The sequence below is a fragment of the Python bivittatus genome, unplaced genomic scaffold (assembly GCF_059951505.1).
Source record: "Python bivittatus isolate LINGU-HERP-01145 unplaced genomic scaffold, Pbiv_v1 ctg000480_np1212, whole genome shotgun sequence".
In the NCBI taxonomy this organism is placed as follows: Eukaryota; Metazoa; Chordata; class Lepidosauria; order Squamata; family Pythonidae; genus Python; species Python bivittatus.
Genome location: NW_028277075.1, coordinates 32,449,387 through 32,470,590, shown reverse-complemented (window position 1 = coordinate 32,470,590; position 21,204 = coordinate 32,449,387). Strand labels below are relative to the sequence as shown.

General features: G+C 39.0%; 2 protein-coding genes across 37 annotated transcripts in view; both read left to right on the top strand.

Annotated features, from left to right (window-relative positions):
• The window catches only part of NR1H3 (nuclear receptor subfamily 1 group H member 3), a 39,748-nt gene extending 20,319 nt beyond the window's left edge, over positions 1–19,429 (top strand). For all 9 annotated transcript variants that reach the window (XM_025168798.2, XM_025168794.2, XM_025168795.2 and 6 more), the window contains 8 exons: positions 6,050–6,280; positions 7,597–7,863; positions 10,108–10,316; positions 10,834–11,013; positions 12,022–12,121; positions 14,636–14,749; positions 15,944–16,038; positions 17,001–19,429. In XM_025168798.2, the coding sequence (XP_025024566.1) occupies positions 6,166–6,280; positions 7,597–7,863; positions 10,108–10,316; positions 10,834–11,013; positions 12,022–12,121; positions 14,636–14,749; positions 15,944–16,038; positions 17,001–17,147 (1,227 nt within the window). In that variant the 5' untranslated portion in view covers positions 6,050–6,165 and the 3' untranslated portion in view covers positions 17,148–19,429. The remainder of the gene's footprint in view (positions 1–6,049; positions 6,281–7,596; positions 7,864–10,107; positions 10,317–10,833; positions 11,014–12,021; positions 12,122–14,635; positions 14,750–15,943; positions 16,039–17,000) is intronic.
• Positions 19,430–19,865: 436 nt separating this feature from the next.
• The window catches only part of MADD (MAP kinase activating death domain), a 99,815-nt gene continuing 98,476 nt past the window's right edge, over positions 19,866–21,204 (top strand). For 12 of the 28 annotated variants that reach the window (XM_088145649.1, XM_088145673.1, XM_088145674.1 and 9 more), the window contains exon 1: positions 19,867–20,038. The gene's annotated coding sequence lies outside the window, so the exon portion shown is untranslated. Of the gene's footprint in view, positions 20,039–20,570; positions 20,705–20,743; positions 21,113–21,204 lie in introns of those variants that run through there. The other 16 variants (XM_088145675.1, XM_088145672.1, XM_088145676.1 and 13 more) reach the window with 5 other exon arrangements.

Sequence of the window (21,204 nt, the reverse complement as noted above, 5' to 3'; positions counted from 1 at the left end):
TGAGATCAAGTAGAAAGATGAAACAGAAAGAGACTTCCGACTATCTCCAATACAGATATAAGTACAAATTAAAAAAAAAAAAAATCTCTTACCACTATTTAATCCTAATTCACATTATTTCTATCAACACAAGCCATCTAATCATTAAATCCCACAATCAAAGCTTCATTTTTTCCCAGCCCAAGCACGTAATCTAGGAAGGGTTGCCATGAGGAGACAAATTTAGAAACAGTATTATCTCTTATTAAGGCTGTTAGCTTCGCCATTTGAGCCAAGTCCATTAGTTTAATAACCCACTCTTTCACTGTAGGTATTTGTGAGTCTTTCCATCTTTGCGCATATAACAGTCTTGCAGCTGTGATCATATATAGAAGCAAAGATCCATATTGTTTCTCCAATCCTTTCTCCATCAAACCCAGTAGGAACAATTCTGGTTTTTTTTTAGTATTCACTTTAAGAATTTTTTGAATAGCAATGCATATCTCATCCCAAAATTTTTTAGCCTTTTCACAAGTCCACCAAAGATGATAAAAGGTTCCTTCACCCTGTGAACATTTTCAACAAATATTTGTTATACCAGTATACATTTTTGATAACTTATCAGGAGTTAAATACCAGTGGTACATCATTTTATAAAAATTCTCTTTTAAGTTATAATTCAACGTAAATTTCAAACCTTTGTTCCACATATTTTCCCATTGTTCCAACATGATATTGTATCCAAAGTTTTTAGCTCATTTAATCATACAATCCTTGACTTGTTCATCTTCTAAATTCATCTGTAACAACATCTTATACATTTTAGCAATAACATGCTCATTATTTATACAGAGTTGAGTCTCAAAATAAGTTATTTCATTAACAAATGTATACGTCTTTTTATCCAACTTAAAATGTTATGTAAGCAGCTTGATGGTTTTTAAGTTATAGTGATCCCACTAAAAAAAATTTGTTCATTTGATCTGGTCCAAAACCTACACATTTCTGACAAAGAAAATTTTATAATTTTTTAGCTAGGCAATAATCTGTTTCCAGTGGTCTTTAGATCTTTCCGACCATATTCAGTTTCTGTATTTCTCAGACTAGTATAGCAGTAAAGCTCTGGATTTATGAATAGTACATGAAAAGGTGCTTCAAATGATGATTTCCTAACTCAGTCTGATTTTAGTTTATTTTGGCACCAGCCAACCATCATTATATGCTGGATGTCCTATGCATTCACTTCTTGAGTCAGTAGGTGGAAGAGCATAAACAGCATACATCTTCAATCCAGGACAGCCTTCTGCATGTGGAATTGGCCTGTTCTGCATGCTTATCTTGAGTGGGGGTCTTTAACATTCTCCACATAGGTGGGTGAGAGGGATAAGGGCCAGGAGATTCAGTTAGCACCTACCCTGGCATTGTTTCAAAAGGTTGTGAAAGCATACTTTTTCTTTAGGTCCTTCAAGGTTGAATTGTTCCCATAATTGAGATTGGGGGCTGGTACCTGTGTTGATTTACAGTATTGTTTTATATTTTTGTTTTTGTGGTTTTATTTATATTGCAAGCTATTGGGAATTGGTTTCTGATTATGATATAACAAGAAAACAAATACGTAAATGACTTGAAGGTGAAGATTATTCCGACTTCATTTTTTTCATGCTTCCCATTGAAGATCTCTTTTAGATTTGCTGAGTCTCTAACATATTTTCTTCCTTTGCAAATATTTCATGCTATAATGGACCAAAATGATCCCTTATATTTTTTTAACATAACACAGTCTTTGATTTCAAAGTTTACCATAGTCATGAACGTTCCTCATTTGGGAACTTTTTGACTAGAGAATCATTATGTGTTTGAAACTGCTATGGCTCCACAAGTAAAATCAGTATGCAGTATTTTAGACATTTTTCTCTTAGTTATGCTCCTTTGGACAGGAGAAGCAAAGAAAGGTTATTACCCATCTGAAGTTGAGAAAGCATTGACTACTTTTTCAGATCTGCAAAGGCTACCAGATCGGGGTTGCACAAATTGAGACAACCACAAGAGAGTAGCAAAGAGTTAGCATTTCTGTATTTCTTTGCTGTTACCTAGCCCTTGTTCAGAGTTTTGCAAGCCAGACTTGTTAACCCTAAAATATGCTTGGTGTGTGTGTGTGTGTGTGTGTGAGAGAGAGAGAGAGAGAGAGAGCACATGTGAACTATATGCTTTTTGCTGATTTTTCATGTGTTTACTGGGATGCTATTTCTCTCTCTGTGTGTGTGTGTGTGTGTGTGTGTTTCCTCTTAAGGCTGTATAGTCTTCCAAGAAAGATCAGGAGTGGGTCATGTTTTTGTGGCCAGGAGCTAAATTTAATGTTTGGGGGAAAGGTGAAACTGTGCTGAGCAAAGAAATCACAAAGACTGGGGGGAGGGGCTGCACATCACCTTAAACATAGGGAGTGGGTTTCTGGTTTTTTGGGGCGGGGTTAGAGTTTTCTTCATGCAGTGTGCTTTAAAATAGGGGGAAGCTGCATATGTACTGCTTTTTGGCAACTGTACTGCTATAATTCAGTGTTGCAGTAATAGTTGGAAGAAGCAATGGAAGAGGTTTTTTAAAGCTCCAAGAGGTACATGAAAATTGAGCTTGATGGTTACTTATTACCAGATTATTCAGCTCTCTTTCTTCTCTCAGATTTGTCTCTCCCCCATCATATACATCATTTTCTCTGCAGCTTGAGAAAAATGGGGAATATGTTAGAATGGACCTGATATTCAGTAGGCAACATGCATCAATTCTTCTTAATAATTGGACTCTTATGCAGTAGCTGATTAGATAATTACCTTGACAGCGAGACTGACATTTAAGTGTAGCTGTAAGTCAGTAAAGGAAAAAAAAACAGACATGATTTTTATTTATTTATTTATTTATTAATCAAATTTATATGCCGCCCATTTCACTATATAAGTGACTCTAGGTGGCTTACAAGTAAAAAGAACTATAACGATCTTTACAAACATATACAAAGCTAAAAAGTTAAAAAAGGCAGAGATAACATCCTCAAGCTACCAGTCACCCCCAGGGCTGCGAACCCCCAATGGGTGCCCATGCAAGTTGACAGGGCCAGGTCTTGATGGCCTTTAGGAAGGCCTGCAGAGAGGAGCCTAATCTCACCTCAGGGGGCAAGAAGTTCCGAGGTGGGAGCAACGGCAGACAAGGCTCTCCTCCGAGACCCTGCCAGTCGAAATTCTTTGGCCGACGGGGTCCGTTGCATGGCCTTCCTGCCAGACCGGGTGGGGTGTAATTTGGATGAGACGGTAACCTGGTAACCTGGGCCCATGCCATGAAAGGCTTTAAAAGTGATAACTAACACCTTGAATTGGACCCAGAAGCAAACTGGCACCCAATGCAGCTTGCACAGCAGAGGTGCTCCATGCACAGTTCTAAGGGCGCCCATAACTGCCCACGCTGCTGCATTCTGCACCAGCTGCAGCTTCCAAATACCTTTCAAGTGTAGAGCGCATTGCAGTAGTCCATATTGGAGATGGCCAGGGCATGAGTGACTGAGAAAAAGTTTTCCTGATCCAGGAAAGGGTGCAACTGGCGCACAACACATAGTTGAGCAAAGGCCCTCCTAGCCACGGCTGCCACCTGCTCCTGGTTGTCGCATATGAAGACCAAAAGACATAGGAAGTGCCTGGGAATTGCAGCAGGAATAATATTATTTTACTTAATTGAATAATTGACAACGTGGAATTGATTTTCCCATTCAGGTATTTAAGGTTCATGAAATAGCAATGAATGAGACAAGAGACCCTGGCAAGATGACAAGGAAATAAATACATCAGATGAGACTAGCTGGTTATTGCAGCTTCTTAAAATGGAATTTAGAAGCATTTTAAAATAGAAACTGTTATTGTCAAGTTAAGCCAACATATATCAAGTTCATTGTAATCACCGCAAGAGTGCTGTCCACTTTTGACTATTGCCTGTCTCCTGCTTCAGAGATGCACTACAACTTCCCCAGCTCTAAATGACACCCTCAAATTCTTACCCTGTCAAAAACTCTGCTCACAACAAGTTTCACTTTTGCTGCTGGCTTTGGCCTCTACATGTGATTGATGACATGTCAGTTTTGAAATCCCCTTAGTCAAACATCCATATCCTTTTCGTTGGCTCCAGCTGTCTGGCGATAACACCCTGTTTCCTGGCATATTCTGCCCTTCAGTGCTACTTTGCACCAGGGTTGCTTAATTACTGAGCTGACAGCAGCGAAAGACCAAACTGAATCTTTTCAGATTTCTAGGTGGAGGAATTAAACCCTTTCCTCATTTAATGTATCTACAGCTTCTTTGAAATCTTTTCTTTTAAATAAGGAAGTTTGGTTAAATATCTCACACCACCATTCAGCAATTGTTCTCTAAAGCAGCTTCTCTACCGAGGTACTGTAACTCTCATTACTCTGATTCTGTATTAGAATGGAGATTATGGAAGTTTTACTTCAGCATGTAAAGAGACCGCCACAATCAGGCAGGCTGCTGCAAACCAACTGAACTCCCTTTATTGCCTCCAGGGTCCTAAGAATGATGATAGTGAAAATAGCTGAACCCAGAACTTTGAGAAGGTTATACAGTATTTAATATACAAAGGCTCATTTGCTTTCAGGGACCTGAGCTGTTTTGCATCTTCCTTCCTTCCCTCCCTCCCTCCCTTTCTTCCCAATCAGAGTTTTATTTTTTGGGCAGTATGCTATCTTAATTTTGGATTGTTTTTAATTAATGGTATGAAGTAATTTTATGGTTTTACTGTTTTATGACTTAGGTTTGTGATCTGCCTAAGGATGTACATTTGTGGAGATATACAAGTAATGAAAAATAGATACATGAATAACATTGAAAATGCCTTCTTGGGGAATTTGACTGGCTTCTTCACTTTTTATCCAAATTTCCCAAATTGATGTCCTCCAGATGTACTAGAGCTGCAGTTCCCAATACAGTGGTACCTCGGGTCACAAACTTAATTTGTTCCGCGACTCTGGTCCAAATTGGTCGCGACCCGAATCAAATTTTCCCATAAGGTTCAATGTAAATACGGTTAATCCGTTCTGAACCATATGTATTTTTTTTTTTAAACCACAAAAATATGACACAAAGTACAGTACGGTACACTATGAAGAGAGAGAATGCCAACCTTGCTTGAGGCGTGGAGGACAGGAAGGCGGGTGGGGAGGCGGTTATTGTTTGGAGGGAGAGTCCCCTTCCCTACAGGAAGCCACGACCACGTGTGTCAGCAGGGAAAATGGCCGCGGATCCTGTTCGTCACCTGATGTGGAGTTCGCGAATGGAAGCAAAATTTTGCGAACGGTGCTGTTCGTGACCCGAATTGGTCGTGAACAGAAGCGTTCGTGACCTGAGGTACCACTGTATTACCCACTGGTACAGCACAGCACATTTGGAGGGCACCAAGTTGGAGAACGCTGCTTAAGATAATCTGCTTATGACAGTCTTAGACAAGCTTTTTAATAATTATGTAGTGTTGTGCAAATTTGATGATTTATTAGCTGTGACATTTTGTTTGTTGAAATATTAGTATTTTAAAAATGGTTTTTATTGTTACTATTAGCTGACTTATGCTTTTGCTCCAGGGAGGCCCATGTTCTAGTCCACACTCAGCTGTATCAGCTGTTTGGATCACTTTGGACCAGTCTTTCTCTCTCAGCCCAACCTACCTTACAAGGTTTTTGTTGTGGGAAAAATAGGATGGAGCACCATCTATACTCGCATCAGCTCCTGTATAAAAGGTGGCTTGTAAGCCAACAAATAATTAACATAATATTTTTATTATATGTATAAGAATTGTATGATTTATAAATAAAAATAATATTTATATTTCTAATAGAAAAATGGAGTTTTATTAGAAAGAAGTGTATTCTACTTAAAGGAGAAAGACTGTAATTCTTTGAGAACGAATCATTGTAGAAGGCAGCAGCCTAGGTGGATACTGTTGTGGGTTATAGTGAAGGTTTCATAGGTTATATGAAAACAAAAGACTTCCTAATAACTTCAGGAATTATGTTTTTCTTTTATTATAGCTTTTGTTTTTCTCCATTTGATGAAGTTATTGTAACACTGCATGCAAACACACTGAGCTGGGTTATAAATATGCTTTAGAGATTACAAAAACGTGAATCCCTGTAAAACAGCCATCATGGGTCCCACTCAGCTTGTCACACAGAACCATGGGAAGAAGACAAGTGTTTTTAACATGGAGGAAAAAGTGTTTGCACTTTTCCAGAGCTCAGAGATTCCCTCTGAGCCTGTAGGTAAGACTACCTTTTTGTTTTAATTCTTATGTTCTGAACACAGTAAGAAATTATCTGTATGTTAAATGAAATCATGTGATAGTCCTATGTGGTGGAATTCTACACAGTACTATGGATTGCATGAAATTTTAAAAGATGTTCCTGCACATTAAAAACAAAACAATCTTCCTTCAAGCAATACAGTATAGGATAAGAAGTATAATGATAAATGAAGTTGAATATGGAACATCTTTTGGGTCTAGTTTTGAAAAAAATAAATAAAGGAAAACCATGGGAAGAAATGCAGAGGAAAAGAAACTGGTGAGAAAGTCTGAAAAGTCTATGTGTGTGTGTGTGTGTGTGTGTGTGTGTGTGAGGGAGGCATTTGGCTTGGCTTTTCTGAGTTTTTGAAAGATGTTGGAAAGAAGCATTTCTGATTCTAGTATGAGCACTAGTCATCTGCTTATAGTGGATAATCTGGATTATTCATGATTTCAAAAGTCTATGAAACTGACTCAAGAAACTGCAAAATGAAAATGAAAAGAAAATGAGTGTACAAGAAGTGTGTTGGACTTTAACTTTCATAATCCTCAAGTAGCAAGGCCAACAGCCATATTAGCCGGGGAATTGTGGGAACAGAAGTCTCTTGAAATCAGTTTCCAGAATTCTCTGGCTAATATGGCATCAGGCTGGTAAAGGCTCTCCTAGTCAGACAGAAAAGGCCATGCTGATCTCTGGTGTCCAACCCACAGAGAGACTAGGACAACCACATTATGAGAACTAATATTTTCTTTAGCTACCCACTCTCTGTGTTTGTAAGCTAGGAAGCTTTTATTTCCAGGTCCTCTCAGAGTCTAATATAAATGGCTGTTTATTCTTTTTTAAATAGATATGTAGGAAGAAAGAGGAATTGCTTGATTGACTACATATATTGCTCAACTTTTCTCCAATATTCTAGCTTTGTATTTGAAGGGATATTTAATGGAATGGGAATAGAATTCTAAACTATGATTGTTCCTATATATTATGAGATGATGTAATTGTTGTTCTTGATAATAATCGAATTATCTCTATTATAGTCCTAGGACCCCAAAAACACATAGATGTACCATTGATAAGTATTATTAGAACAGTATAACCAGAGGGTGCATTCTTTCACCAGAAGTCCTTATGTCCTTTGATTGCACCTAGGCACAATGTTTCAGGTTTCTCCAAGGTTGGACTTTTACTGTATATGAAAGAACTGTTAGCATATGTACATTATGAGAAGTTCCTTTTCTCTCATTTTCAGATCTAATTTCAGTGTCTTTCCTTTCTTCCCTTTTCTCTGCTTATAGAAAACCCTCCCCTGAAAAGGAAGAAGGGGCCAGCCCCTAAGATGCTTGGAAACGAGGTGTGCAGTGTATGTGGGGACAAAGCCTCTGGCTTCCATTACAATGTCCTGAGTTGTGAGGGCTGCAAAGGTTTTTTCCGACGCAGCGTCATCAAAGGGGCCCAGTATATCTGCAAGAACAGTGGCAGGTGTGAGATGGATATGTACATGCGCCGGAAATGTCAGGAGTGCCGGTTGCGCAAGTGCTATGAAGCAGGCATGCGAGAACAATGTAAGTACTTACAGAACCCCAAGTCAGCCCATAAAATAATATATTAAAGCAAGCAGTTTGAATAAAATATGCTTACATTAAATTATTTAAATTGTTTTTTATTTGAATTTTCACTAAATTCAGAATATCTAAGTACATTAATACTGAACTATTTATCTCAGATTAGGCTGGGACAACATCCAAGCTGCTATTTTGTTTTTTGTTTTTAATTAGTGAACACTTCTGTTTGTTTCAAAGGGATTCTGAACCTCTCTGTTCTGAAAATTAATTCACTTTTTCACTGAATGTAAGAGCGCATCTTACACTGCTCCTACCCTAGTCTTTCACATTCCTTTAATAGGATGTAGCGTGAACTGGATATTTGCAGAGCCCTTAAAATGCATGTTTTAATTTACCAGATAGATTTCCTAAATGTTTCCTTCTTTCCAGTCTCAGTATGGAAAAAATCCCAAATTGTTCTCTTTGCCAAGTGCCTTAAATTATGCTTATGGAGTACAACAGCTTCCAAAGTGATTACAGGGCCAAGTATTGAGCCCTGTTACTAAATGGTAAACCAGCCTGGGTTCCACCTAATAGCAGACTTCACATGGCAGCTGTGTTCTTCACAAACATGATCGAATCCTAACACTTTTATTATATGTTAGAAAACAGACACATTTTGGAAATCAGATCCTGCAAAAGGTGGCCCTTCTTCTTAAGACCCAGTTATTGATACCCCACCCAGTAATCACAACAGTTCGTGAGTGTATTTTAGCTAAGCCATTTGCTTAACACTGGACAGATTTAGAATTTGAAGTGCAGCGTCAAACTGGAGTCTTAGATTCACAGTATTTATCTTCAGAAAAAAAACCTTTTTATTAAAACACAAATCTGTTATGGGATAATACAGGCCAATCTAATAAATAGGATAACAAAATAAGCTAGTATTATATTATATTCACATAAACAAATCACTAAAGTTTTTATAAAAGAGTTTAATAGGTCAATCCATCCTAGAATTAGCTTTCCATTTTGGATAATTGAAGTGGCTCCTGCACAAGTTCCATTTTGTACTTTTCTTAGATTTGGGTACGTTATTTAGTAATTCATGACTGTTTCACCAAAGGTAAAAATGGGACTATATGACAACATATTCTCCCAAATCATAAAATATTCTTATTTTAAACATGCTTATCAATGTATACAATCTTATGACAGGTAATATAAGTATAATCTTACTCCTAAGTATCTGGAATCTCTATGCAGCATCTATACAACCTTGTTACTCTTTTTGAGGTCAATGTATGTACGAATGACTACAATAATTTTCATTTTTTGTTCTTTTTAGTTCTGGTTTAAATTGATAATGGTTTCACAAAATGCCAGTCTAGAATGTAGAATGCTTTCTCTCAAATTTGCTATCAGTGTCTTCCCAGAATCCTTTCCTGCACCATTTTACCTGCTTGACCAAATGCTTTTTCTTGGACATTTTCTCTATTTGAGTCACTAGGATACTCATCCATATTAAGTTGTGCAGGTGATGCTTCCTCTGTCACAAACTGTCATGCATCTCATTGTTAGGTTCTTTTTCACACCAAACACAACACTGAATGGTATTTTGATGATTTAATGTGAAGGTTCCCTCTGGTGTCATTGTTCCTTTTCACCTTTCTTATAGGATAAACCTCAGTGATGAAAAGGCAGTTGGCCATTTGAGCTTAATCTGGCCCCCAGAATAGAGCCTTGAGACTGGTCAAGGATATATTTTCCCTCTCTTTTTTCTTATCTGTGTGATTGGATTCCTCACTGCAAATTATGTACAATTTATTCATGGACAGGGCTAGAGAACAGAGAGGTGACTGCGAGACCAGCAGTATTAATTGTCAAGGTTAGATGAGGTGATTCCAACATTTCATGGGCAATAGAGCTATCCATTGTTTTAGGTCTCTGTAAATCAAGCTGGAAGGAACCTTCATAGTAAGTGACCAGTGTTCTGATTTATTTTGGTGCATGAAAATGAACTGCCAGTGTACAGGAGCTAAAAGAAGACAAGTGATTTTATAACTATTGTTAATGTAAATACCATCCTTGAATATAGAGTTAAACTGCTTGGTACTTAAGAAACAAGAAATGCCAAGACTTCATGTTTCTGGCCTAAAATGTTGAAAAATTGTCTTTGAGGTTTTGCAAACATGATTATGTACTTTGATTAGGTTGGTAGCCATGGTATCACTGATTCCTATCTGCCCTGTGCTCTACATTTAGGTGTTCTCTCTGAAGAGCAGATCCAGCTGAAGAAGCTTAAGAAGCGGGAAGATGATCAAGCCCGGATGATAGCTATGCGTCAGAACCCACCATCTCCTCCAAGCACCTCTCCCAAAATGACACTAGAGCAGCTTGTTATGATAGAAAAGCTTGTTGCAGCTCAACAACAGTGTAATCAACGGTCTTTCACGGATAGACTCAAAGTGACGGTAAAAGCACAATTTTGGTGGACTGTAAAACAGAGGGAGAAAGCAGACGCACACTTACCTTCACTAAAGTTTTCTTTTGATTTTATATAGTTCACATGTTGGTTAACTTTGTGGAGTGATATCCCATTCTTAATAGACACTGCATTCATTTTCTAATAGTCTCCTGAGACCCAAGGGGCTCTGCTTAATAGACTGAGAGGAGCTTGCTTTTACCTTTCAGTGGTTGGGGTCAAAGGCCTGAAAGGATGGTTGGTGGAAACTTGCTTGTGTTGAAGTGGAGTGACTCACCTGGATTGCCAGTGCCAAAGGACTATGTAACATGTTCTTGAGGGGTTGTATGGTAACTAGTTATAACTTATTAAGCAGATATAATAGTTTTGTTTAGATCAGACTTGTATGAGAGCAATGGGATAATGTGTGAGAATGGGAATACTAATTTCAATGGACTTTTTGTTTTTTCTTTCTACTGTTACTAAAGTCTTCTTTTTCTCTCTGTGGCTTTGTGACTCAATTGCAGCCATGGCCTCAGATTTCAGATCCTCTTCACCGTGAAGCAAGACAACAGCGCTTTGCTCATTTCACAGAGCTTGCCATCATTTCTGTGCAGGAAATTGTGGACTTTGCAAAACAGTTGCCAGGCTTCTTGGAACTCACTAGAGAAGACCAGATTGCTCTTCTGAAGACTTCTACAATAGAAGTAAGTCCTACACTTTTCTTCGAAGGAGCAACATTATCATACACAACAATGAGAACATATTTGCAGTTTCTTTTTGTATCATCATCTAATGACAAAGGAGACAAGCTTTTTATTTTTATTAATGTTTGAATGCAACAATTTTAGGACCAAAAGCATTTTAAAAATCATATGCTTAATGAGCAAACAATTAATTTTAAGTTAAAGTTTTCTAATGTTAGCTTTCCAAAGCAGGGTATATTTTAGAAAACGGTGTTTGACCATCATTTCCTTCCTTTATGGCAGTTGTAGCATACAACTGTAGGTGACACTTCTGCTCTGCAAACCGCATTGGTTGCCAGATTGTTTCCATACGTAATTCAAGTTGCTGGTTATGACCTATAGTGCCTTACATGACATACAGCCCAGTTATTTGAGGGGCCACCTGTCTCCCATGGTATCTGCCTGGCCAGTTTGGGCTGAAAGGATTGGCATACTCCAGGTTCCTAAGATTAAACAGTGTCATCTATCAGTACCCAGGAAGTGCATCTTCTCTATCACAGCACCTGCCCTCTGGATGAGGTTTCCCCTGAGATTTGAATGACTCCCACCCTGTTGTCATGAGAAGGGCTTTAACTCATGAAGTTGCCTCTGCATCAGTCACAGAGAAATCACTAAAGCTTAGGAGAAACTTGAGTGTAGGAAGGATTGGAGAGAAAGGAGAGGACAAGAAAAATTGTTTTTGTATGTTGTGTATTTATTTACTCACTTTATGACTCAATTTTCTATACTTATTGAATGTTCAAGGTAATTTACAAGATAAATAAATAAGAAAAACAAAGCAAAACAGATGTATCAAAGATACAAATTCTTTTTGCTAATCTCTTTTGTTATCAAAAGCAGCAGATGTATCATAGTTTATTTCATAACTTATGATATGGACTGTGAGTACAAAAACATTTTAATTGGTTTTATTGTCAGGTTTATAATTGTGTCTGGTTTGGGTATGTGTGTTGTGTGTGTATATTCAAGGTGATGCTGTTGGAGACATCTAGGCGCTACAATCCAGAAACAGAAAGCATAACCTTTTTGAAAGATTTGAGTTACAATCGGGATGATTTTTCCAACGCTGGTGAGTTAAACATGTTTCAGAGTATAAAAGAGATTTTGTTCTCTCTGCATTATGGTTCAATATTAAGGGCAGCTTCTTTTCTAAAAAGGAAAATCAAAATTTTGTTATGAAAGAGTGTATAGGCTTAATCCTCAACCTGAAATCTGTGACTTGGCAAAAATTTTTGGAAATAGCAATCAAGTAATTGTATAAGAAACAAAGTTAGGATGGATTAGAAGATACATGGTTTCCTTCAGGATCATTTTTGGAGGACATGAAATAGCTATCCAAAAAGCTGAACATTATGGGTGGAATTTAGTGTTGTACTAGGAGACCTCTAGTATCTTTTCCTTCCTTTCCACTTCTCTGTCATCACACAAAGCTTCATAATTTCAAAATATGTGGTAGAAGATTTTTATTATTGTTGTTGTTGTTGGTCGCACAGTCAGCCAGTTGTTTAGACTGGATTTGGCATTTTTATCCACCTATTGAGTCTGTCCCAAGGACTTGGGATAGGCAGATGTTGCTGCTGCTGCTGCTGCTGCTTCCTCTTCCTCTTCTTCTCCTTCTTCCTGCTTTTTTATATATAATTCAAGCTGGTGAACATATCTAATACTCCTGCCTCCTATTTTTCCCCACAAAAACAACCCTGTGAGGTGGGTTGGGCTGAGAGAGGGTGACTGGCCTAGAACTCACAGTCTCCTGCTTTCTAGCCAGCATCTTAATCACTACACCAAACTGGCACAATTGGACCCTCTGAGACCCAGTGTGGTGTTAAGGTGCTGCATGGGACTGGGAAGAGCCAGGTTCAAGAAAACTCTTAGCCATGGAAGCTTACTGGATGATTTTGGGTCAGTCACTATCAATCCAGCCAATCCCTTAGGGTTGTTGTTGTGGGGAAAAATTGGAGAAGGTTGTGCTATGTGTATACCCTGAGCTTCTGAAAGAAAGGTGGGATAATTGTATAATAAATACATATATACAGACATACAATTTTGTAAGTGCATTGGCAGGAAGCATATAATTAGTTTTTTCTCTTAATTGCTCACACTTTTTCAAGTACAGTGCTCTAATAATGAATATTAGCCTGTCCAGGCAGTAAACAACCATCTCTGTATTTTTTTCTTTTATGTAGATTCTTTGATCTGAAATCCCAGACTATCTATGACACTGTGAATATAGGGGTGTGTATGTATGCGAGTGTGTGTGTGTGTGTGTGTGACACACCCTGTATATATTTGCATATAAGCTCATCTGTGAATAAGCTGACCCTCGGATTTTTAACCAAAATACCGTGAAAAATGCGCCACTCGTGGATAAGTCACCCTTGAAATGTTTATATATTTTAATTTTTCACAATTGTCTTATCTGTGATGGATTATCCATTTTTCGTGGTTATTTTGGTTAAAAAATTGAGGGTCAGATTATCCATGGATGAGCTTAGATGTGAGTATATGCAGGATATATGGGTATTTTAAAAAAATATTACTGTATATGCTTGCAGATAAACCCATCCCCCAATAAGCTGAACCCAATTTATTGGGTGTATTTTGGCACCTAAAATTCTCAGCTTATTTGAGAGTATATATAGTATATATATATATATATAGAGAGAGAGAGAGAGAGAGAGAGAGTAGATGTCCTAATTTGGGGTGGAGAAGTTGTGGTTTTGAACCATATAACATTCCCAGGTTAATTTCAGCAGCCTTTTGTCAGACCTCCTCACACATCCCTTTCCATGCAGCCTAATGTCCATGTGTTTTGAGGGGTGGGGGAGAATGAAAGAAGAGTGCTGAGAGAAGGATGCATAGACAGGAAGGAAATAGGTCCCACCATGTTTTGTTTGGGTCTTCCCATCATTGTTATATGGCTCTCAATCAATTAAAGTAAAGATGTCCCTGAATCAAGCTTGAATCATGGTAATCATATGGACACATCCATGCAGTTTTCTTAATAGCAGTAAGGAAGTGGTTTGCCATTGCCTCCTTAGAGGTTATTTCAACTTCTGGCCTATAGTCCTGATGTTCCATGGTATTGTCCCATCCAAACATTAACCAGACCCAATCTTGGTTAGCTTCAAGCCCAGGCAGTGTCTGCATCTGATTAGTCCTCAGGAAATGTGGCCATACAATAAAAAACATTGCCTGTTCTCAGAAGTAACTTAAGGGAGAAGAATTATCCTGTTCTATTGGACTGGGACCTTCCCTTCTAATAATACAGGTAGTCCTTGTTTACCAACTGCCTCAATTTACCGACTGTTCACAGTTCCATTGGTGATGAAAAAGTAACTTTGTGACCAATCCTTGCATTTATGACCTTCGCAGGCCTATAAAGCAAAGGAAAGCTGAAGTAAGATCATAAGCACAGTTGTGATTTCACTTACCAACCACTTTGCTTAACAGCTGAGTTGTGGATCCCAGTTGTGGTCGCTAAACAAGGACTACCTGTATTCTTATCTAGAGTTGCATATATAATTTGTTTGGCAGTGTATAGAAATTGTGTCTACTTCTAAATCACTTTTTGTTTTTTTCCCAGGCCTGCAAATTGAGTTTATTAATCCCATCTTTGGATTTTCAAAGAGAATGAAAGAACTACAGCTCAGTGATGCTGAATATGCACTTTTAATTGCCATCAGCATTTTTTCTGCAGGTAACCAGCTGGGAGGGAGCTGAATTGAAAACAGAATGCATGCATTTGTATGTGTGTAAAAAGGTTATCAAGAAGAAACATGTTTTATTTATTTATTTATTTATTTATTTATTTATTTATTTATTTATTAATTATGCAGTGGTGCCCAAATGTTAGTCCTAAGGAATGTTTTTGACATGGATAACAATTAGGGTTGTGTGCTCATGTCCTGTTCATGGAATAACCAGGTTTGGGTGGTTCATGCCTGACCCAAAACGTACATATTCTGTCTGAACCCAAAATATGTGTGCTTAGTCCAGGTACAGACCATGTTCAATGTATGTTATGGGCATAGGTGTTCTAGGAAAGGGAATGTCGGTGGTGTTGCACTGCAGCAGATGAAGGATGGTGCTGGGACTTTTGGGGAAGAGGTTGGATGGGCTGGTTGTGTTATGATATACTTAAATTCAAGGCTAGTGGTATCTGTAGGGAGGGATGAAAACAGACAAGATGGTGGATGTGGTACATATAAAAGTGCTTGGGCTGGAATCATTTTCTTCAAAGTCGTCTGTCTTAGAGATTTGAATTTGCATAGCTTAATATTCAGCATATTATTGTTGTTTCTCCCCATTTCCTTATTTGCTGTTGAACATGATGTGTTTTTGCTGAACTATGCTAATTCTTTCTCAGTTATTTTTTCTTAAAAAATGATAAATCACAGCAGATGGGGAAATGTGATCCTGAAGCAGCTATTCTATATGCTATTTCTAAGCTATAAGGTGCTTAGAGAGTTGTAGACTAGTCTGAGGAAACATGCATGGCACTATTTTTCAGTTTAACCACAGAAGTGCTTTTAATTCAGCTACTTGTGTGTTTCTTTTTTAAAAAACAACAGAAACAAAAAAAAGGTAACAGGCTCCCTGGACCTTCTCATAAGCATGGATAAAACAAGACCGCAAGAGGGAATATGTTTACGTTCAGTATAACCAACATGCAGCCTGCACACTGGTTATACTGTCTGTAAACATCTTCTCTCTCATGGTCTTGTTTTATCCATGCTTATTCTTTTAATGGGTTTGCAAAATGTTTTAATTCTTGGTTTTATTGTACACCGCCCAGAGTCACTTTGGGTGAGATGGGCGGCCATATAAATTTGACAAATAAATATATATTATTTTTATTTAAAAAATGATGGTTTAACTATTTCCTTAACAGACCGGCCAAATGTTCAGGATCAATCACTGGTCGAAAAGCTGCAGCATACCTATGTAGAAGCCCTTCACTCATACATTTGTATTCACAGACCAAATGTAAGTGTCTTGACTAAACTGCGAAAGCGACTGCATTTGCTAATGGTGCATGTGTGAAAGAATCTGATTAAAACAGAACCTCTTTCAAGTTGACCACCATGGATTGCATAGGATGGCTGAGTTATTAAATAAATATGTAGCCATATCCTGACTAACAGCTGTTCTACAATTTTTTCTGAACCTGAAATTCTTTTAGCTGGACGTGCTTTCCATTTGAAATTTGGACTACGCAGTGCATTAGATTTGAAAGCAAACGTTGTGGGTACACAAATGCTATCTATCTGCAATGCTTTAAACCAAATGCATATTTCCCATGAAACATGTTGCAATTGCAGAGGGCTGCTGCAGGAAACGAGCAGCTGCTCATGGAGTTGCAGGCAGGCGCTACTGCAAGTCACCTTTTTGGTTTTGAATCCAAGCTCTTCTGAAACTGAACTTTCTACCTGCAATGCTGCTGCTACTTTGCCATTTTACATTTATTCAATTCTTTGAATAAAAAGAACAGAGAATGTGTGTTTACTCAGAGACTAGAGCTATTGACTAGAACTTCTGATCACTGATATCACTAAAAGTGATTGATGCTAAGGGTGCAGTGTAGTTCTGTGGAGGCAGTGGGGGACCTTTTTTTTTTTTTTAACAAAAGAATTGGTAGTTGAAGGATTGGAAGTACAGGGAGTCTTTGGAGAGCAAATATTAAGATTCAGATACCTAATGCAACACATGCATAGCATATGCCTACAATTTCCATAATTTATTCGGAATAAGTTATTCTGTAGTGATAGCATAGAACTTGAGGCTCTTTGGCCAGTCCATAATGCTATTCTGCTGTTCTATGCTTTCAAACGTTATAACCCTAAGGGCAGGCAAATTGTTTTTAATCTTATTCTGCATAAGAAAAGTAACACAGAGGAATAGACGTTTGATCATTCTGATATCTTTGCCATTTGTGTATGATCTTACAGGATCATCTAATGTTCCCACGGATGTTAATGAAACTGGTCAGTCTTCGGACTTTAAGTAGTGTTCATTCTGAACAAGTGTTTGCTCTTCGGCTACAGGACAAAAAGCTGCCACCGCTTCTTTCAGAGATCTGGGATGTTAATGAATGACTATATTGTCTAAGGAGAGTGAGCTATTACATCAATTACCTTTTGCCAATAAGAACTGTTCTCCTTTATCAAAAGAACTGAAGCAATGGAGAAAACTGTGATTTCTTTGCTCTGATGGAATATATATAGAAAACAGATGAGATGGATCAGATGATGTTTTAGTCATTATTTTTCAGAAATGGAACTGAAATACCTCACATGGAAGAGAAAAAGAATCCATCCTAATAATTTTCCAGGAACTTTTTTTTACCCCTTTTTTCCTATTTAATTTCAAGGCCACACCATCCAGACTTATAGAATCTTCTTGGGAGTTTCAGAAGCAAGCTTCCTTGTATAACTTTTTTTTTTTTTTGATCCTCTGGGCTGAATGTAGTTAAAACATGTTGACATTCAAAACAATTAATAGAAAGCTGGATAGACTGTGGACATATGTGGCTTAGGTGCTATTTTGCAGACTTTACAGAAGCGACTCTTTGGATTGGAAGGATAGCTATACTGTACCATAGAAATCTCCTAGGACCTTTTATAATATTTCTGCCCTCTACCCCCCATCAAGAAATACAGTCATTACTGATATACGTACAATAACTAGGAAGACATGATCTGTTATATGAAACTCCTTTGAATATGGAGAGGTACATCATACATACACATAATCTAGATCAGGGGTCCTCAAACTTTTTAAACGGGCCAGTTCACGGTCCCTCAGAATGTTGGGGGGCTGGACTATAGTTTGAAAAAAACATGAGGGTCCCTCCCGCGGAGTATGAGGAGAGGAGGAGAGCCACCAGACCCGGCGTACCTGTCATGTAGAATAGTCCAGCTCTGCGATCTCCCTCCTCGTGCATCGCCTGCAGCTCTTGATACAGCCCCGACACTTCCGCTTCTGACAGACAGCAGTGGCGGCCAATCAGGCGGGTGGGCCGGATAAATGACCCTGGTGGGCCATATCCGGCCTGCGGGCCGTAGTTTGAGAACCCCTAATCTAGATTAATGCAGCCCAGTATGTTGTCTATATAGTACAAAATATACTCTACTGAGTAATAATCTTATATGTAATCAAGTTTACTATCTTTCTCTTTTATTCATCCCTGTGTTAAATGACAAATCTAAATATTACACAGAGGTCAGTGTAATGAAATCTTGATTGTTATTTCTGTTGTAAAAATATGTTATGAAGGGCAGTTTGGAGTATAGAAGGGAGGGGTAAGTGAATTAACCTTTTCTTGATTATTGTTTTTCTAATCCTCTAAGTCTCTTTACCTATGAAGTTCCAGATGTCTTTGCAAGATAAAATATATGTTTGGAACCTCATCTGGAATGACAGCTAATAGAGAAGAATCACATGAAAAAAGTGGCCATTAGGGTTAAGCATTTTCTTATCTCCCCTCTACTAGTTCTTTACTTCAAATTTTCTCCTTCGCTGACAAAACGATTTAGTTGGAGATACAGGTATCTGCTACAAACCACTTTGCCAAAAATGGTGACGCATGCATCGTGATACAATCCTGGCCTTGCATAGTTCGTCCCAATGTTATATACAAGTACATAAGTCACAGGTTTTGTATCATGATATTATGATACACATTATGTCAGTTGCCTCCCTGGATGGATGCCTGAGGTGAGAGATTTGTTATATGTTGCCTTTGGAGATCTTCAAGAAGGAATAGGACCCAGTTTATGTTTGTGATTCAAAAAGGTTCTTGTGTAGTAAGGATATGAAGGACAGGTTTATATCCTTCCATCCATAACTTGAACATGTCCAATTATTTCTTGATGGCCCATATATTCATAAAGAGTTTAGTGTTTACAGCCTAAACCTCACAGTTTAGCTTATTGAGACATCAGTGGATTTAGGCGCAAATACGTTTTCCTCGGAATAGTTGTTAATGGAATAAATGACTTGAAAAATATGCATCAACATACTTGCCAGGATATCTGATACCAGAAATTATACCTGAAATTTCTTGGCATACTAATAGCGCTTGCTTCTTTCAGAATTTAAATTGGCTTTCTCTGCAAATGTGTTTAGAGCTTAGGCCATTGAACCAATATAATTATTGACAGTGTAGCAAGTGCCTTATCTGTGGTGTCAGCTTTATGATTATTTTGCACATGAGATTAGTCTCTTTCCACTGGCCTTTAACCTAGAAAGCATGTATACAACAATTAATAAGATTTTAATAATCCTTTGCAATTACAGAATTTCGTGTTTAATTCTATATTTCTAACTACAACGTTTAAAAAATCTAATGTTTATATAAAAGAATAAAATCTAATAAGAAAAATCTGCCTCATACTTAATGCGTCAAAATTTACTGTTCTGCTGAAAATGCACATATGAACATCAACACCTATGAATGGACAGAAATTAATTTGAAAACAAATGACTGCTTCCATCCTTTCCCCACTTTTTTTTTTTAATTGTAATTTAAGATGTTAGTTATATACTATGTTAAAGTGGCATATTTTCAAAAGAATGATACCTCGAAATTGGGTTGTGAGAACCAGCTTCTTGGAACATCATTTGAAACTTAATGTCCTATTCTTTGGTAGCTTTTAAAAACGTAGGATTTGGCCTTCGCACGTTTATAAAGCAACTGGACTACTAGGGAGGGACATGGTTTATTATTAAGGGACTGGTGCCTCTGCTCGGCCTTGGGATGCGCTGGCCGTGGTACTCAAGCCCCCGGCGGTGACGCCCCTTCCCGCCCCTTCGGGCTTCACGCTGTCTTCCTGCTCGGCTCCGTCCCCTCGGAACGGCTGAATGGTTCGTTCCCAGCCTCCCAATCCCCGCCCTCCTCCCGCGTCTTGGTTCGCTCCTCCCCGTGCTGTTGATGCGGAACTGGCCGGGCGCCTGTGTGCGGGGAGGACGCGGCCTCCGCTGACAGGTAAGACGAGCAGGCCGCGTGTAATGGCTGCAGGAAGCGTAACGGGACCGCCCGCCTTCGCCCTCTCTGTGACATATGCGGCGGAGGGCTGAGGGCAGCGAGGAAAGACGGGTAGGGTGCAAGGAGCCTGTGGGGCGGCTGGGCTCGAGATGGAGGGAGAGGCCGAGCTTGAGGAGGGACCACGGGAAGCCGGTCCGTGCAGAAGGGCTCTGCGTGGCTAGGAGGGCGGCGGGGACTTGGGCAGCGAAGGGAAGGTTTTGGGGGTTGGTGGGTGACGAAGCACGGATGTTGCAGCAGGGAGGCGCGGGAGTGGGAGTGCAAGTTCAAAGATGGAAGGGGGTGGCTGGGCAGCTGACGCAGGGATGGTTGTCGTGTGGGGCAGGGAGGTGAGGATAAGCGTTGCGGGGAGAGTCCGGGGGAGCAGGGAGGGAGAGCGCCTGGGTAGGGAAGGCTGCAACAGCCGGTCCTGGAGTCTGCTAGGCGTGTGTGCTGTGGAAGGACTCTACGTGTGTGTGTGTGTGTGTGAGAGAGAGAGAGAGAGCGCGCGAGAGCGCGAGCGCTCGCGTGGAAGGTTTATCTGGATTTTGTCTGGACTCACCATACAAACCTTCGTGCTGAATATGCGCATGACAAACTCCTTCCTTGATCGTCTACCCTTCAAGGCTGGTTAGTGCAGCTGCGCGCCACCATTGCAATTGTTTTCCTAAATTCTGTCTGTGGTCTTGCAGGAGGCTAGGTTAGGCTAGGATGAAATTTAGTTTGCACAGGGTGTTGTTTAAACTAGCTAGTGTGGTTAGATAATGGTCCATTGTATTGTGCAAATTGAAGCAGTTGGCTTAATTAAGTAAACTATGGTTTGAGTGTTATGTGTGCAAAGCCTTTGTAGGGATAGTTGACCAGGGTTATTGATACGAGAATTTACCAAAAACTGCACCTTGAAAATACCACTACTTTTTCGGTAGATAGAGTATCTTCTTTGGTCCCACAGCTCCAGCATATTCTTTTGGAAGGTTTTATGTTATTCCAGAGGTCCCTGGATCTTCTCATGTTTCATATTTAAGGACCCCAAAAATGGTGAATGTATTTCTTTGCTATACCATGCAAAAAATTTGGGTGAATGATCTCACTTGCATTTGAGGGCTGCAGCTTGTACAGCTGGAAAATTA